At 42.7% G+C, this 19779-nt stretch overlaps 1 protein-coding gene across 3 annotated transcripts in view; it reads left to right on the plus strand.

Annotated features, from left to right (window-relative positions):
- Positions 1 to 18929, plus strand: part of CSNK1D (casein kinase 1 delta) — a 69199-nt gene extending 50270 nt beyond the window's left edge. Inside the window, exons 9-10 of one of the 3 annotated variants that reach the window (XM_084648170.1) lie at positions 14870 to 14934; positions 16759 to 18929. In XM_084648170.1, coding sequence (XP_084504296.1) covers positions 14870 to 14902 — 33 coding nt within the window. In that variant the 3' untranslated portion in view covers positions 14903 to 14934; positions 16759 to 18929. Of the gene's footprint in view, positions 1 to 4263; positions 4745 to 14869; positions 14935 to 16758 lie in introns of those variants that run through there. The other 2 variants (XM_084648169.1, XM_084648171.1) reach the window with 2 other exon arrangements.
- The last annotated feature ends 850 nt before the right edge of the window (positions 18930 to 19779 follow it).

Below are 19779 nucleotides of genomic sequence, written 5' to 3' on the forward strand. Positions count from 1 at the left end.
TATACTTAGTCAAGATAATTAAGTCTTGAACTGCATTTCTTTCTTCCACGTAATCTTTTACTTTTCTATTCCACTTCTGCCTTGTTCCTTCTTTCACTGTATCTTTCCTGTTTTAATAGCGAGGTAGAAGCCTTAAACATGCTATCAGGTACCTTTCCTTTACAACTTCTGGATTTTTCGCTTAACTCCCAGTACTTGTATTTCCCTTTTTAAAGTGTAAAAGTAAAATTTTCTTAACTTTACTAGCTTTTTGGACATTTTGTAAACAATTGGCTTCTTTCTTCCCATCCGTGGCTTTCTAGGAGAAACAAACTGCTAATTGAGTATTTAATACTTATTTGACAAGCACATCATCACTGTCTTTAGTTAGGGTGACATAATTCTGTCAGAATTCAATTTGTATGCTTTCTGCAGAGTTCACCGTCTCTCTGCATTAATGGACTTTTTAACAAGTCCATTAATGCAGGACTAATTAATTAATTAGTTAAATTAATATCCTTTTAAAAATGTATAATGCCATTGTTTTTCCTACACAGTAGACACTCACTAGCTGTTTTTATAAATAGTTAAAATTGTGCCTAAACTGCTTTAGTGACTGTTTAAGTGCAACCTGTATAGGATGGTGGTAGGCTACAGTGTAAATGGTCATCCTGTGGTGGTGTTCATTATAGAATTGCCTTTAAATCAATACAGCATTCTTAGTGTATAGAGAAGATGGGAAATTCTAGACCCAACAGAACCTGTATCTTAAATTTTAGTATACAGATGCATCCGATGAAGTGAGCTGTAGGTCATGAAAGCTTATGCTCAAATAAATTGGTTAGTCTCTAAGGTGCTACAAGTACTCCTTTTCTTTTTGCGAATACAGACTAACACGGCTGTTACTCTGAAACCTGTTAGTATACACATGGCTCATCTTAGGGTTCTCTAGAATACAAACTTATCTCCAGACATAAATTAGATTGTGGAGACTTCAGCAATGTATTTGCTTTGAAATATCAGTTATTCACAGTTTCCTTCTATTCAATTAATTGCAAGTAACTCAAAACAAATTAACTCGATTAAACTAATTAATCGTGATTAATCACAATTTTTATCGCAGTGTTAATAATAGAATACCAATTTAAATTTCTTATAAATAACTTTGGATGATTTATACATTTTCAAATATATTGATTTCAGTTACAACACAGAATACAACGTGTACAGTACTCACTTTATATTATTTTTATTACAATATCTGCACAGTAAGAAAGATCAACAAAAGAAATATTTGCAGTTCACCTCATACAACAGGGGTGGGCAAACTTTTTGGCCCGAGGGCCACATCTGGGAGTAGAAATTGTATGCTGGGTCATGACTGCTCACAAAACTGGGGTTGGGTGCATGGGGGTTGAGGGCTCTGGTTGGGGGTGCAGGCTCTTGCAGTCCAAAAAATGAGGACTTCAGGGTGCAGGATGGGGATCCAGCTGGGGGTGCATGTTCTGGGGTGGGGCTAGGGATGAGTTTGGGGTGTAGGAGAGTCCTCTGGGCTGGGACTGAGGGGTTCAGAGTGCGGGAGAGGGATCAGGGCTGGGGCAGAGGGTTGAGCTGTGTGAATGGGTGCAGGAGCCAGCTAGGGGTGCAGGCTCTGAGGTGGGGCTGGGGATGAGGGGTTTGGAGTGCAGGAGGATGCTCTGGGATGGGATTGAGGGGTTTGGAGGGCGAGTGGGGGATCAGGGCTGGGGCAGGGGGTTGTGGCGTGGGGGGAGGCTCAGAGGTGCAGGCTCTGGGTGGTGGTTACCTCAAGTGGCTCCCATAGGCAGTGGCATGTCCCTTCTCTGACTCCTATGCAGAGGCGTGGCTGGGTGGCTCTGCATGCTATCCCGTCCGCAGACACGTTCCTGGCCAATGGGAGCTGCAGGGGCAGAACTTGGGGCAGGGGGCAGAGAGGAGCCCCCTGGCTGCCCCTATGCATAGGAGCCGGGGGTGGGGGGAATGCCGCTGCTTCCGGGAGCTGCGTGGAGCGGCCCCCAACTGCTCCCCAGCTGGAGCACCAGAATGGGGTAAGCCTCAGAGCCCGCTCCCACGCAGGAGCTCGAGGGCCGGATTACAATGGCTCATGGGCCAGATTCGGCCCACAGGCTGTAGTTTGACCACTCCTGTCATACAGGTACTGGAATGCAGACTCTTTATCGTGAAAGTGCAACTTACAAATGTAGAATTTTGTTACATTGTTTTATTTTGAGTGCAGTTATGTAAAACTTTTTAGCTCTGAAGGGCAAGGTATTGAATGTTGAGTCCCAGATCACTGACTTGTCTGGTGGACCTGCTAGTTTAAAGCCGGGGAGGGTTGGAGTTGTACAGTTGGGGAGGAGGAAAGCGGTGCTTTTTCAGCAGATTTTGGGGGAAAGAAAGCAGCTATTTTGAGAAGTCTTAAATTTGGATTTGTATAAATCCTAGCTGAGATTGTGAGCATAATGTAAGTGAGGTGGTTATATCTGGACATTAAATACAACTTATTATATAGCTTTCACTGCCCCATATGTGGTGATTTTATTATGTTCAGAGATTTGGCAAAGTATAGTTAATATTGTTAAATCCCTTGGAGATCCTCAGATGAAAAGGTGATTGTCTTTTCTTGCCCAATAGGCATTATTTCAGTATGTACTTAGTGTTTAACTCTCAGATTTGATAGAATTTGAGATTCTTTGTAACGGTCGACATAAAAGCAAGTCATTAGTGGGGAAAAATTGCAGTAAGTGGTGTTTTATTCTTATTGCCTTCCATGTCTGAGTGTGTCTTGCTTGTAATGAAGGATTAAAACTCTTGATGGTAAAGTTTCAGAGTGTTCTGAATCCTGGTGTGGTTAATAACTCATTCCAGATCTTTAGCGTGGCAGTAGCTATGGAATGTTTGGCTCAAATTGGTGCAATGCATTTTTCTAAAGCATATTGGGACTTCGTGCCAGCCTGGATACATGAATCCCTTTGCAATTTTGGAGCCAAAGGGAGTAAAGAAAAAAATAATCTATTTTCATACCCTTGTAGCTACCCTTTGTTTAAAAGTCCTGTAGTTTCTCAGTCTATAAACTTACTTACTTTAGTGCATAGTTTAAAACATTTCAGGTCACCGTTAAACTTCAAACATATTTAGCATTTATTGAATTTCACTGATCTCAGAGACTTCCAAAATGTTTTTAGGTATTTCAGATTTGAATCACACTTCTATACTATAATATAGATGATACTACAAGAATAGTTAGGGAAAATGTTTAATATCAATTTTTGATTTCAAATATATCATGTACAATATTTGAGAGGGTGAATATATTGAACCATCCAGATTTGTTGTCAGTTTCCTCATTGATAATTCCAGGCACAAGATGTTCTTCGAAGCATGTATTTAAGATTATTTTATTTATGGTTAAGGAATCGTGCCTTTTAAATTTCTGATTGTTCCACAGTTGACACTGAAAAATTGGATTCTGGTTGGTGGTGATAGCTCCAAAATAAAGCAGACAGTGTTAAAGGTTCTCATTTGCACTGATACTGCAGAAATAAGTTTCAGATTTTTTTATTTGAATAGTGACTCATGCCTTAGTGTAGGGAATTTTTGTTTTCTAACTGTTATAATCCAACCAGGCCAAAAGAATTTTTTTCCCCATTTAATTTCAAAGGTGCTGAATCCTTTTTATATAAGATAAAATAAACTGATTGGGTATTTGGGATCTTTTTGATCAGGAAAATGTGCCATGTCTCACCTCAGTCAGGGGTTCTCCAGGATGATGTTGCCAGTTACTTTTAAAATTTTGTTTTAGCTGTAAGAGATGAAGATATCTGGAAAGATATAGGTATGTGTTCAAGTAGTCTGTACACATCCCCACTCCTGAGATGCACCAATGGTGCAGCCTGGACCAAAGTAACATTCTAGTAGCAGTGCTTGTCAGAGTGCTCTCACACACATGCTGCCCCTCCTCTTGCTGCTACACATATTTGGAGTGAATGGCTATAAAAGGGGGCTTGTCCCAACAACCACCTCAATTCTTTCCAACCCTGATAGCAGACAAACCAGGAATCTGGCCATCTCCCCCAACCTGCATGTGATGGAACAGATCATTCCCAGTGCTGTCTTTAGTTTATTATGTAACAGTTTTAATTTTTATTTCTTTCACTAAGGCTTTCACAGGGACTCAGATCCCCCGGTTCCAAACTGTGGAACTGAAGACCACAAAGTTGGGGTTCAAGAGATATGCCTTTTGCCCTGCTATCTTTCCTATTTCAGATGCACGTGTGAATTGTTTCGCCTTCTTGGAGGAAGGTCATTCACTATTTTAATCCTCTATATGCAGCAGACTGAGCACCAGAGCTAGCAAGAAGTTTCAGAATCAGCTCCAAGCATTGCTACTGGAGGAAGCATTAGCAGCTAAACTTTCTGGCTCCAAGCCAATGGGATCCACAACTGTTAGAGACCTGATTCCCCTTTGACAAATGATGGGTCCAGAAAGCCCAACAGTTCTCTGGTGCAGGTGTCTATCTTCTTAACTGGAGCCAGTCCTAAGGTGCCAGTCAATGTGAATCCACTTTATTGGATTATACTGTGCAGAAATCCCTAGTCTCACAGTTTCAGACTCTTCTGAAAGAGACAGACTATGAGAGCATGCCATTAAGGAACTTGTTCCTTACAACAAAATCCAAAAGCATTCCTTCAAGGTGGAAGCTAGAGGCAAATCAAATGGTGATATAGAGCAGTGGTTCTCAAAGCCGGTCCGCCGCTTGTTCAGGGAAAGCCCCTGGTGCGCCAGCCAGTTTGTTTACCTGCCGCATCTGTAGGTTCGGCCAATCGCGACTCCCACTGGCCGCAGTTTGCTGCTCCAGGCCAATGGGGGCTGTGGAAAGGGCGGCCAGCATGTCCCTTGGCCTGCTCTGCTTCTCGCAGCCCCCATTGGCCTGGAGCAGTGAACTGCGGCCAGTGGGAGCCGCGATCGGCTGAACCTGCGGATGCAGCAGGTAAACACACCGGTCCGGCGCACCAGGGGCTTTCCCTGAACAAGCGGTTGACCGGCTTTGAGAACCACTGATATAGAGGACCAAGGTTGTACTATAGAGCCATACCCTGCCCCTGATCCAGGGCCAATGGTTAGCTTGAAAATTAATCAGAAGCCTAATAAAACACATATTGCTTCCTTCAAACTGTTGGATATTGCAAGCTCTATGATTCAGTAGCCATCGTTTTGTTCTGTGTTTATTCACTAGTATTTCTAGTTCTTCCTGTTTATTCCCCATACCTCTTGAATTAGTATACAGACATCTAAGATAATGATGTGATTTCCCCTCTCTGTTCCCTCATCTCTCCTTTATCCTTGCTATAATTGACCATGCTCCCCCCAGATTCCAACCCTTTTCCCAGGTATCCATGTTTGTGCTTTACTTATAGGCTTTTGTCTCCTGTCCCCATTAAAACCAGTTTAAAGCCCTCCTCACTAGGTTAGCCAGTCTGTAACCAAAGACACTCTTCTCCTTCCTTGATAAGTGGACCCCCTCTCCGCTCAACTGTCCTTCTTCCTAGAACGGTATCCTGTGGTCAGAGAAGCCAAACCCCTGTGTTTTGAGTGTTAAAATACTCCTAAATCATTAATGAAAAGCAACAGAGCACTCTCTCTGGCTTGCTTTAGACATACTCTCATATTAGAAATCTGTAGATCTGCCATTTGGCGTCTAGATCAGATGCTCAGTTGGTAAGACAGTACTGCAATCCTTATTTAACCATCCCAACCATGCAGAGGGAGGAGCACTACTTGCCAAATTCCTAAGAGTGGGAATATACAAAAAAGGTACTCTAAGAAGAAATGAAAGCTACTCACCTGTAACCAGGGTTCTTAAAGATAACCTCTGCACATTCATACTCCCAGCCCACTTTCCCTTCTTGTTTGGAATGCTGATTTCAGCTACCTCAATCTGGGAAAAATTATGGAAAAGCTGCTACAGGTTTCCATTAATAAAGAATTGAAGGAAGGCAATATAATGCTAGTCAACGTGGTTTTATGGAAAATACGTCTTGTCAAGCAAATTTTATTTCATTCTTTGAGATGTTTGGTTGATAAAAGTAATTGCGTAGATGTAATATACTTAGTACTTCATGACATTCTGATTAAATAACTAGCCCTATACAACATCAATGAAGCACATGTTATATGGATTAAGACCTGGCTAACTGTCAGATCTTCAAAAAGGTAGCTGTCAATGGGGAATCATTAAATAGAGGTGTTTCTAGTAGAGTTCTGCAGGGATCAGTACTAGACCCACTGCTATTCAGCATGTAAGTTAATGATCTGGAAGTAAATATAAAATCACTGTTGATAATTTTCAGGTGGCACCTGTCCAATTTATTTGAATATTAACATTTGGTAGACATGCCTGGTCAGTCAAATGTGGGTATATAGAAATTTCACTCAATTAAATGAAATCACCTGCAACAACATATTATAGGAGGTGCAAAGATGTTCATTGTGTAATATGGTAACACTCTGTTAAATAGAAAGCTCTGACAATATTCCTGTGTATTAGCTTTTGTTTAAAGAGTTTTTGTAATGATTGTTTGATATTTACATGCAAGGATTTGTAAACTAATAAAAACTTCCTCAAATAATATTTTTAAAGCATTTTGGAAGAATTGCAGATGGCGCAAATGTTGGCAGAATGATTGATAAATAAAGGTGAGGACAGGGCAGTCATACATAGCTATCCGGATTGTGTGGTAAGCTGGGCCCATCCCAACAAAAAGAACGCAGTCCATATCTAAAGAATGGGGGGCTGTATCCTGGAAAGCAGTGACTCTGAAAAGGGTTTTAAGGGTCATAGTGGACAAACCGTTCAATATGAGCTCCCAGTGTGATGCTCTGGCAAAAAGCCCTAACATCCTTAGGGTATGTCTACACTACGAAATCAGGTCGAATTTATAGAAGTCAGTTTTCTAGAAAGCGTTTTTATACAGTCGACCGTGTGTGTCCCACACAAATGCTCTAAGTGCATGTAGTCGGCGCAGTGTGTCCACAGTACTGAGGCAACCGTCTATTTCCAGAGTGTTGCACTGTGGGTAGCTATCCCACAGTTCCCGCAGTCTCTGCCGCCCATTTGAATTCTGGGTAGAAATCCCAGTGCCTGATGGGGCTAAAACATTGTCGCAGGTGGTTCTGGGTACATATCGTCAGGCCCCCCTTCCTTCCCTCCTTCCGTGAAAGCAAGGGCAGACGATCGTTTTGCGCTTTTTTTCTTGAGTTACCTGTGCAGACACCGTACCACAGCAAGCATGTAGCCCGCTCAGCTAACCATCACCGTATGTCTTCTGGGTGCTGGCAGACGCGGTACTGCATTGCTACACAGCAGCAGTTTATTGCCTTTTGGCAGCAGACAGTGCAATATGACTGGTAGCTGTCGTCGATGTAGTCCTGGGTGCTCTTTTAACCGACCTCGATGAGGTCGGGGCGCCTGGGCAAACATGGGAGTGACTCAGCCAGGTCATTTCCCTTTTAAGTTTTGTCTCATGGCAATTGAGTCCTACCGGCAGTGCACTGTCTTTTAATCAGCAGCCAGCAGAAGAGGATGGCCAGCAGTCATACTGCACCATCTTCTGCCGAGCACCCAGGAGATGATGATGGCTAGCGGTCGTACTGCACGGTCTGCTGCCAGCAAGATGTATAAAGATAGATGAAGTGGCTCAAATCAAGAAATAGACCAGATTTGTTTTGTATTCATTTTCTCCTCCCTCCCTCCGTGAAATCAACGGCCTGCTAAACCCAGTTTTGAGTTCTATCCTTGAGGTTTTGAGTTCTATCCTTGAGGGGGCCATTCAGTTTCTCGCAAAGCCACCCCCTTTGTTGATTTTAATTCCCTGTAAGCCAACCCTGTAAGCCATGTCATCAGTCGCCACTCCCTCCGTCAGGGCAATGGCAGACTATCGTTCTACGCCTTTTTTCTGTGCAGACGCCATATCACAGCAAGCATGGAGCCCGCTCGGATCACTTTGGCAATCAGGAGCACATTAACACCACACACATTATCCAGCAGTATATGCAGCACTAGAACCTGGTAAAGCAAAACCGGGCGAGTAGGCGACGTCAGCACGGTGACGAGAGTGATGAGGACACTCATCCTCAGGAGGGCCAAATCACACCTGGAGCTGCAGCTAGCAAGAGATGTCAAGAGTAACAGGAAGGGTTTCTTCAGGTATGTTGGCAACAAGAAGAAAGCCAAGGAAAGTGTGGGCCCCTTAATGAATGAGGGAGGATGTGGAAAAAGCTAATGTACTCAATGCTTTTTTTGCCTCTGTCTTCACTAAGAAGGTCAGCTCCCAGACTGCTGTGCTGGGCATCACAACATGGGGAATAGATGGCCAGCCCTCTGTGGAGAAAGAGGTGGTTAGGGACTATTTAGAAAAGCTGGACGTGCACAAGTTCATGGGGCCATGAGTTGCATCCGAGAGTGCTAAAGGAATTGGCGGCTATGATTGCAGAGCCATTGGCCATTATCTTTGAAAACTCGTGGCGAACGGGGGAAGTCCCGGATGACTGGAAAAAGGCTAATGTAGTGCCCATCTTTAAAAAAGGGAAGAAGGAGGATCCTGGGAACTACAGGCCAGTCAGCCTCACCTCAGTCCCCGGAAAAATCATGGAGCAGGTCCTCAAAGAATCAATCCTGAAGCACTTACATGAGAGGAAAGTGATCAGGAACATTCAGCATGGATTCACCAAGGGCAAGTCATGCCTGACTAATCTAATCACCTTCTATGATGAGATTACTGGTTCTGTGGATGAAGGGAAAGCAGTGGATGTATTGTTTCTTGACTTTAGCAAAGCTTTTGACACGGTCTCCCACAGTATTCTTGCCAGCAAGTTAAAGAAGTATGGGCTGGATGAATGCACTATAAGGTGGGTAGAAAGTTGGCTAGCTTGTCCGGCTCAAGAGGTAGTGATCAATGGCTCCATGTCTAGTTGGCAGCCGGTGTCAAGTGGAGTGCCCCAGGGGTCAGTCCTGGGGCCGGTTTTGTTCAATATCTTCATTTAATGTGTGGATTGCACTCTCAGCAAATTTGCGGATGATACTAAACTGGGAGGAGTGGTAGATACGCTGGAGGGCAGTGATAGGCTACAGAGGGACCTAGACAAATTGGAGGATTGGGCCAAAAGAAATCTGATGAGGTTCAATAAGGATAAGTGCAGGGTCCTGCACTTAGGACAGAAGAACCCAATGCACAGCTACAGACTAGGGACCGAATGGCTAGGCAGCAGTTCTGCGGAAAAGGACCTAGGGGTGACAGTGGACGAGAAGCTGGATATGAGTCAGCAGTGTGCCCTTGTTGCCAAGAAGGCCAATGGCATTTTGGGATGTAGAAGTAGGGGCATAGCGAGCAGATCGAGGGACGTGATCGTCCCCCTCTATTCGATATTGGTGAGGCCTCATCTGGAGTACTGTGTCCAGTTTTGGGCCCCACACTACAAGAAAGATGTGGAGAAATTGGAGAGAGTCCAGTGAAGGGCAACAAAAATGATTAGGGGTCTGGAACACATGACTTATGAGGAGAAGCTGAGGGAACTGGGATTGTTTAGTCTGCAGAAGAGAAGAATGAGGGGGGATTTGATAGCTGCTTTCAACTACCTGAGAGGTGGTTCCAGAGAGGATGGTTCTAGACTATTCTCAGTGGTAGAAGAGGACAGGACAAGGAGTAATGGTCTCAAGTTGCAGTGGGGGAGGTTTAGGTTGGATATTAGGAAAAACTTTTTCACTAGGAGGGTGGTGAAACACTGGAATGCGTTACCTAGGGAGGTGGTAGAATCTCCTTCCTTAGAAGTTTTTAAGGTCAGGCTTGACAAAGCCCTGGCTGGGATGATTTAGTTGGGGATTGGTCCTGCTTTGAGCAGGGGGTTGGACTAGATGACCTCCTGAGGTCCCTTCCAACCCTGATATTCTATGATTCTATGACATGGACACAGACTTCTCTCAAAGCATGGGCCCTGGCAATGTGGACATCATGGTGCTAATGGGGCAGGTTCATGCAGTGGAATGCCAATTCTGGGCTCGGGAAACAAGCACAGACTGGGGGGACCGCATAGTGTTGCAGGTCTGGGACGATTCCCAGTGACTGCGAAACTTTTGCATGCGTAAGGGCACTTTCATGGAACTTTGTGACTTGCTTTCCCCTGCCTGAGGCTCAAGAATACCAAGATGAGAGCAGTCCTCACAGTTGAGAAGTGAGTGGCAATAGCCCTGTGGAAGCTTGCAACGCCAGACAGCTACCGGTCAGTCGGGAATCAATTTGGAGTGGGCAAATCTACTGTGGGGGCTGCTGTGATGCTAGTAGCCAATGCAATCAAAGATCTGCTGATATCAAGGGTAGTGACCCTGGGAAATGTGCAGGTCATAGTGGATGGCTTTGCTGCAGTGGGATTCCCAAACTGTGGTGGGGCCATAGACGGAACCCATATCCCTATAGAGCACCAAGCCGGCGAGTACATAAACCGCAAGGGGTACTTTTCAGTAGTGCTGCAAGCACTGGTGGATCACAAGGGACGTTTCACCAACATCAACGTGGGATGGCCGGAAAAGGTACATGATGCTCGCATCTTCAGGAACTCTGGTCTGATTCAAAAACTGCAGGAAGGAACTTTATTCCCAGACCAGAAAATAACCATTGGGGATGTTGAAATGCCTATAGTTATCCTTGGGGACCCAGCCTACCCCTTAATGCCATGGCTCATGAAGCCATACACAGGCAGCCTGGACAGTAGTCAGGAGCTGTTCAACTACAGGCTGAGCAAGTGCAGAATGGTGGTAGAATGTGCATTTGGATGTTTAAAAGCACGCTGGCGCAGTTTACTGACTCAGTTACACCTCAGCAAAGCCAATATTCCCACTGTTATTACTGCTTGCTGTGCGCGCCACAATATCTGTGAGTAAGGGGTTGACGTTTATGGCGGGGTGGGAGGTTGAGGCAAATCACCTGGCCGCTGGTTACACACAGCCAGACACCAGGGCGGTTAGAAGAGCACAGGAGGTTGCGGTGCGCATCAGAGAAGCTTTGAAAACCAGTTTCATGACTGGCCAGGCTACGGTGTGAAAGTTCTGTTTGTTTCTCCTTGATGAAACCCCCTGCCTCTTCGTTCACTCTACTTCCCTGTAAGCTAACCACCCTCCCCTCCTCCCTTCGATCACTGCTTGCAGAGGCAATAAAGTCATTGTTGCTTCACATTCATGCATTCTTTATTAATTCATCACATAAATAGGGGGATAACTGCCAAGGTAGCCCAAGATGGGTGGTGGAGGAGAGAAGCACCAGGAGGGGTGGAGGAGGAGGGAAGGACAAGGCCACACAGCACTCTAAAAGTTTAAAACTTATTGAATGCCAGCCTTCTGTTGCTTGGGCAATCCTCTGGGGTGGAGTGGCTGGGTGGCCGGAGGCCCCCCCACTGCGTTCTCGGGCATCTGGGTGAGGAGGCTGTGGAACTTGGGGAGGAGGGCGGTTGGTTACACAGGGGCTGTAGCGGCTGTCTGTGCTCCTGCTGCCTTTCCTGCAGCTCAACCATACGCTGGAGCATATTAGTTTGATCCTCCAGCAGCCTCAGCATTGAATCCTGCCTCCTCTCGTCATGCTGCCGCCACCTTTCAGCTTCAGCCCTCTCTTCAGCCCGCCACCTCTCCTCCCGGTCATTTTGTGCTTTCCTGCACTCTGACATTGTCTGCTTCCACACATTTGTCTGTGCTCTGTCAGTGTGGGAGGACAGCATGAGCTCAGAGAACATTTCATCGCGAGTGTATTTTTTTCGCCTTCTGATCTTCGGTAGCCTCTGGGAAGGAGAAGATCCTGTGATCCTTGAAACACATGCAGCTGGTGGAGGAAAAAAAAGGGGACAGGGGTATTTTAAAAGGCACATTTTATAGAACAATGGATACATTCTTTCACGGTAAACCTTGCTGTTAACATTACATACATAGCACATGCTTTTGTTCCAAGGTTGCGTTTTGCCTCCCCCCAGCGCATGGCTAGCCCCTCCCTGTGGCTAACAGTAGGGAACATTTCTGTTCAGCCACAGGCAAACAGCCCAGCAGGAACGGGCTCCTCTGAATGTCCCCTTAAGAAAAGCACCCTATTTCAACCAGGTGACCATGAATGATGTCACTCTCCTGAGGATAACACAGAGAGATAAAGAATGGATGTTGTTTGAATGCCAGCAAACATACACTGCAATGCTTTGTTCTACAATGATTCCCAAGTACGTACTACTGGCCTGGAGTAGTAAAGTGTCCTACCATGGGTGGATGGAATAAGGCTGCCCTCCCCAGAAACCTTTTGCAAAGGCTTTGGGAGTACATCCAGGAGAGCCGCAAATGCCAGGGCAAATTAATCATTAAACATGCCTGCTTTTAAACCATGGATACTATTTTAAAAGGTACACTCACCAGAGGTCCCTTCTCCGCCTGGCAGATCCGGGAGGCAGCCTTGGGTGGGTTCGGGAGGTACTGGCTCCAGGTCCAGGGTGAGAAACAGTTCCTGGCTGTCGGGAAAACCGGTTTCTCTGCTTGCTTGCTGTGAGCTATCTACAACCTCATCATCTTCCTCATCCCCAAAACCTGCTTCTGCGTTGCCTCCATCTCCACTGAAGGAGTCAAACAACACAGTTGGGGTAGTGGTGGCTGAACCCCCTAAAACGGCATGCAGCTCATCATAGAAGCGGGCATGTTTTGGGCTCTGACCTGGAGCGGCCGTTCGCCTCTCTGGTTTTCTGGTAGGCTTGCCTCAGCTCCTTAAGTGTCACACAGCACTGCTTCAGGTCCCTGTTATGGCCTCTGTCCTTCATGCCCTGGGAGATTTTTGACGAATGTTTTGGCATTTCAAAAGCTGGAACATAGTTCTGATAGCACAGATTCCTCTCCCCATACAGCGATCAGATCCCGTACCTCCTGTTCAGTCCATGCTGGAGCTCTTTTGCGATTCTGGGACTCCATCATGGTCACCTCTGCTGATGAGCTCTGCATGGTCACCTGCAGCTTGCCACGCTGGCCAAACAGGAAATTGACATTCAAAAGTTCGCGGGCCTTTTCCTGTCTACCTGGCCAGTGCATCTGAGTTGAGAGTGCTGTCCAGAGCGGTCACAATGGAGCACTCTGGGATAGCTCACAGAGGCCAATACTGTCTAATTGTGTCCACAGTACCCCAAATTTGACCCAGCAAGGCCGATTTCAGTGCTAATCCCCTTGTTGGGGGGTGGAGTAAGGAAATCGATTTTAAGAGCCCTTTAAGTCGAAAAAAAAGGGCTTCGTCGTGTGGATGGGTGCAGGGTTAAATCAATTTAACACTGCTAAATTCGACCTCAACTCCTAGTGTAGACCAGGGCATGGATTTATAAACAAAGGAATAGGAATTAGGAGTTGGGATGTGTGTTTACCTATGTATGAGAGTGATACTGGAATACTTTTGTCCCATTTTGATGTTCGCATTTCAAAAAGGATATTGAAAAATAGGAGAGGATGCAGACAAAAGCCTCAAATGATTTGAGGGCTGGAAAGAATGCCTTTCAGTGACACATGGAGCCCAGTCTGTTTAGCTTATCGAAAAGTTCAAGAAGTGACTTGATCACTATGTATACAAGTTCCTTCATGGGGAGAAAATACTTGCTACTAAAGGACTCTTAAATCTATCAGAGAAAGGCATGAGAAGAACCAGGGACTGGAAGTTAAAGCCAGACAAATTCATATTAGAAATAAGGCACAATATTTTAACAGTGAGGATTATGAACTACTGGAACAAACTATGAAAGAATGTGGTGGATTCTCCATCTTTTAATGTCTAGAAATCCAAGACTGGATTCCTTTCTGGGGGATATGCTCTAGTCAAACACAAGTTAATGGTCTGCACAGAGGTAACTGGAAGAAATGTTCTGGCCTGTGTGAAGCAGGATGTCATACTAGATGAACTAATGGTCTCTTCGGGCTTTAAAATGAATCTATGAACTTCTGGATCCGAGAAGGTGGTGGAAGTACCTGAAGCAGTCAGTCAGCATGCCATCCTACCTTTTTATAGCTACACCCTTTGAGTGTTAAGGAGTAGTGATGGAAGGATAGTGGGTGCATGAGCGCTCCCACAGGCACTGCTACTAAAAGTTCCAGTCCAGACTGCACAATCGGGCACATCTCAGGCGAGTGAACGTGTAGAAGTTGTCTTGAACTCCAGTGACAGGTGTGTAATCTTTGTTTCTCTCCATACAGGGCTCAATTTTGTAAGACTGTTTCAATGGAACTTCTTACATGCTTAAAGTTAAGCACGTGCGTAAGTGCTTTGCTAGATGCAGAGTGCACAGCACTTTGCAGGATCAAGCTCTTGCACAACTCCTATTTATGCTAATAATAGATTGAGAATTCTCTCTGTAGTTTGGAGGAAAAGGTTTAGAATACTTACAAGAATAAAGGAATATTGGAATAAGTCTCTTTGACAAAGGAAAATGTTTTTAAATCAGTGGCCAGCAGTGGCAATGAACAGTCAGTGTTATTACCACTTTATTGGAATAAAACAGAGGCTGGAACAAAAATGCACTTCCAAAATACAGTTCATTCTTCACTTCCTGATGAGAAAACCTTTATTCATATGTTAATCTTTATAGGGATCATTTTCTACATAGTTCCTCAAACCCTGAGATTTCAGCTTTCTTTGAGGGGAAAAAATTTTTTTGTTCCTTTTAAAATATCTATTAGTACAGAAACAAGTCTTGTAGCAATCTGAAATTGAAGTCCTTGGAAAATATATCTAGGTTCAACTGCAAATTTAGGTTGGATTTTGTAGTCAACTTTATATATTTGGACAGTAGAACTGTTACAATTTGCTGTCTTTTCCCCCACCTCAGAATAGCATTCCCTTCGAACATCATGGCAAGTAGCTGCTCGTCTCCTCGTTGGAAGGCAGCACTGGGTGAGTCCCTTCTTGTTAGACCCAAATCATTTTGGATGGGGTGGGATTAAATCCTGTGGAAACATCAGATTTGGCACTTTCTCCTCACATTAACTCTTACAATTGTATGCTTTATCTCTGTGCCCTACGCTCAGATGTCAGGTACTTGACGTGGCATTAGGATTCCTTCTGAATGTAAAAGTAAACATCCTTCTAAGAGTTGAAGTATTTACTACTGTTCTTCCTAAATTGTTTAGTAGAATTAATTGGTGATTTGGGAAGCCCCTATGGCTATTAAGGCATTGCTAATAAAATAAGCAGATCAGCAACTCTAAACCATCTAACGATCCTAGAACCACTAGTTACACCATAATTATGCTTACAATCTCAGACATCCATTCTAAACTAGACTGAGCTTTTAAAATTATGGAAAGATTACTTGTTCTGTAGACTTGTCATGGAGAACAAAATTAACTAATTCAAGTAAGGCTTTATCTTGGCATGAGTGGTAAAAGTTATTAAAGCATCCTTCATTTTTCTGTGTTTTTTAATTCTCTTCCATACCTTCTGAGCTGCCAGAGATTAAAAACTTTTTCAGATGAACTTCTCTTTAGTGTATCTGAAACATTAGCACCTTGAATATAGGCAGACTTGAACTTGGATACTCAAAATCCTTTGCCAGTGGATAGTGAAATAATTTCTGCATTTATGTGCAGTTTTCTAGTATTTAAGCCAATTGTGTTTTAGCAATAGAAACATTTGTGGGTCAAAATCTGTACCTCACTGTTGAAGAATACTGACTCTTAAATAACTTTAGAAGCTTCTTCTTTGCTTTGCTATATATTAAAAAGGCAATCATATTTTTCTGTTCCTTGTTAAATTACGTAGTTCTTTCCGCTGCTTTACTTTCTCTATAAAGTTCCAGCTTGCACTAATCCTACATCTGCAGTTGGTGTAGCATCCTTCTCTTCCTCTTTTTTTATTTAATTTTCTCCAGTTGTTCTGTGTACTTGGCTGACTCCAGAAGCTGCTTCTTTCTTAAATTGTTGTAATATTCAAAACTGTCTGCAAATGATGGTTTACTGCTTTAGAGCCCCAATCATTAGGCCTTACTCAAGCAAAGCGACCATTGAAGTCAGTGCAAATCTTGCATGAGTTATGACAGCAGGACCCAGCCAGATCAAGATCTTGTCTGTTGTGCTTGGCCTTTATGTGCCAAAAATTTGGTAGCTACTTAAGACTGTTTCTCATTTTTAGAGTGCTATTGCTGCTTTGACATTTGTAACTTCTTAAATTAAAGGTACTGATGTGTGATGCCTTTAACTCTCTGTGGGCACTGTTACTTAAGACAAACTCAAGCTAAGTAAATAATATTGTGAAATGTGTTTAATATGGCATCACCAGTAAAAATCCAAAGAGCTCTATCTTTTTTAACATTATATTTTTAACTTTATTCTTCGATTTGGGTTTCTTCAGTCTTGAATCTCTATCAGTTTTATTTCAAGAGCTCAGCAGTTTAATCTGGTTTTGTTCTTTTTTGCGTGCATGTTTTTGCTCTGATTTTATTTGTTCTTCAAACTCTCTGCTTGTGGTGAAGAGGTCATTTCCTGTGTTAACCTTAATACAGAAGGAAAATGCAGATAACGTGATGTGGCTACAGGTAGGTATGAAATAGCCTGTGTAGTCCATTGGATTGTAGATTCTAGAAAGATAATTTTTTCCTTTTACTAGGGTTTTTATGCCCAGATGTTTTGCAACAAGTGGCTGAAACAATTTTGGTAGAACCATCTACATGCTAGTTAAAATTACTTGTGCTGATTTTATCTTATTCTTTGGCTCTGATAGATTCCTGCTCGTGTGACTACCAGTGTTCTCCAGTCTGCTGTGCACCGATGAAAATAATTTTGCCATAGAGGGCAGTTAATGCATGGCTGATCGCCTATGTTACCAATGGCTTTACTAGCAAAAATACCCCAACCTAGAGCAGAAACATTACAACTGGAGCTTTCCGTGCCACTTACAAAGAGATACTTGCAGGAACATGGACAGACTCCAACAGCTGCCATTAAAAGAGGCTCTTGCCAGAAACCCAATGACCTTAAGTGAACTCTGTAGTAACAGGGCTGGAAAAGGAAGAGATGGTTTACAGAGTTAATCGCCTGTTATTGAATAGCCATTTCAGTTCTCCCTCCACAGGCGGCAGACTTTACCCCTTTTTATTATTCTACTGTAACTATAAATCTTTTACCTGGTTGGTTTAAGAAAATTTTATATCATTTTGCTAAGATTATTGGCTTAATTCTGTGTAAAGAATTCTGTCTTGCTTTTGTCTGATTTAAAAATGTCATATATGAACAATCCTGAATTAAAGACAATGACTTGAAATTTCTTGTAAAGTTTAGTCTGGCAGGGAATATGTAAATTAATTAAAACCATCTGATTTTATTTAAACTGTTTACTTTTTTAGGTATAGTCCCATTCAGGATGAGGGGTGGGGGAGTTCTCCTGAAAGTTTTTTAATATGCATTATAGTTTTATTACTTTGCTTCTTCCACATTTTAATGGAAATCTCCATGCAACACAGAAACACTTTTGAATTTTTACTCTTCTCTAGTATAGTCAGAGAAAGCAAAAGATACTGGATAGAAGTGTCTGGGCTCTTTAGAGATGGTGATATTGAAAGATAACTTATTCCTAAAGCATGTGAAGAATAAAGAGGCAGAAGGGCTCTGATATTTAAGAGGAATTTGTTGGAGTTTAGAGATGGTAAGCATGGCATGTGGTTCTCCTTCATTTGAGAAGGAGGATTGTGTATAAAACACTTTTCCTTGGTAAGATCTAGTTTTCTACATTGAGATTGGCTGGTTTGAAGACCATTGCAAGTGGCACAAGAATTACTGCCATTGCAGACTGAGTGAATTGTGTACAGTTGCTTCAGCATCCACATACATAAAAAAAAGTGATTCTGGTCTGCTGTGTATTGCCAAGACACAAAAAGGAATTATAAACAAAATATTCCTGCTGTGAAATCCTGAGAACTGATTCTCAGGCGTGAATTACATTCTTAATATAATATAAGTTGTATATTTCTGGGATTGCTATTCTTTATCTGGTATTAAATGACTTGTTCATATGCTTAGAATGTCCAAAATAAAAAGTGCTCTTGGCAGATGTCCCTATTAAGGAATATGGAAGGATCTTTATATTGTTTCTAACTTAAAACATTTTCATAAAGGAATGCTAAATATTTTATCCTTGCAGTAACTAGAAAAGTTCAATTATTAGTCATACTCAAGCAAAGTAATGTCAATTTCCCTCTTGAAAATGGAAGTGCAATACATAAGTGTTATTTGAAAGATTCCATTCTATTTGGAAACATAGGCTAAAAACAAATCCATTAATATTTTCCTTGTGCCTCAAACTTTTTTAGGATAGTTTTGCAAATTCTTTTTCTATCCAAAATCCACGAACTAAATCTGTCAGTCACTTTTCTTGAGATATTTCAGAATGCTAACTAATTGCTTGTGCTTGCTCTAGATCTCAGTGGGGGAAACCTGTGTTTCGGGGGAGTGCAATGGAAAGGTTTAAAAGTTTAGTCCATGGATAATTTTGCATAACAGAATCCCCTACTAAGTTACTGTAGATTTCAGGACTTAAGGCATGTGCACTACCATTTGTACAGTTCTACAGTTCACTGTGCTTTCTTTGTAAATATGTGTGGTTAATGATGTAATGTTAGAGAGACTTACAAAGGCAGCCTTTTCTTCCTGTCCTCTGTATCTGGAACCTTAAATTGCTGTACTGTACTTAAAAGCTGACTGATGCAAATTTCTAGAATTGTACTTGATTGTGGGCTGTTCTTGCCCTTTCACAATAGTTATATCCCGTCACCTGCAAAAAATAGTTAGAAAGTCTGTATAAACCTGTGTATTGGTAACCAATATCTCAGAACACCTCATTTGTACTATCACTGTATTTGTGTACTTTACCAATTGTGTAAATAATAAATTCATAATGACTTCTACTTTTTTCTTGGTGAAATTTGTCTTTTTAATGGATTCTCAGCACATACACAGGCAAATTCTCATTCCTCCACAAATGCTGAGCATTGAAAACTAGTGCCTACAATGATATTTCTTAAAGGTAGGGAGGGGCAAGGACCTTATGATGGCCATATTCCCTGCACTGACCAGCAAAATTGGGTTGGCATGTCTAGGGGAAAGTATATATTGAAAGTGACACATGCTCCCAGAAGTGTGGTGACTGTCTCAGCCAGCTCTGGAGGGGGGGACTTCTGCCCCAACCTAGTCCTCTCCTACTACAAGTGTTGATTGAAAAGCCATGATTCAGCTTTGTGTTTTTGTAGATTTAGAGGGCTATGTCAGCTTATACTAAGGACCTAGCCCAGCGTATATAACACTTAGTACCTGATCCAATGAAGTTGATGGGGAAAAGAGTAATAAACCAATAACTACAGGTAGCCCATGAGGAAAATAAGGACCTAACTGTATAGTAGTAGCCCATTTCTTCTCATTGAAATTAATGTCTTTTTCCCCTAATGGTAAAGTATTATTTATTTACTATAAATATAGTAAACTAATATAGTTTACAGACTTATAAAGAGCAGCTTTTTGCAAACGTTTGGTATTTGTTGTGCTTTTGTTAACAAGTATAACCTTGTATTGATATGAAGCTTGGGAAAACAATTGCTTTTGAGCACTAAGACTTACAACTGACTTGTAGGAGCTTTAGGTGAAAAGATGGAGGATGTTTATTTCATATCACTAGTAATAGCAGCTAGCTCTTAGATAGAGCTTTTCAGCAGTAGACTGCAAATGCATCATTTAAGGTATTTATCCTGTGAGG

This window comes from Lepidochelys olivacea (assembly GCF_965140295.1).
Source record: "Lepidochelys olivacea isolate rLepOli2 genome assembly, chromosome: 14".
Taxonomy (NCBI): domain Eukaryota; kingdom Metazoa; phylum Chordata; order Testudines; family Cheloniidae; genus Lepidochelys; species Lepidochelys olivacea.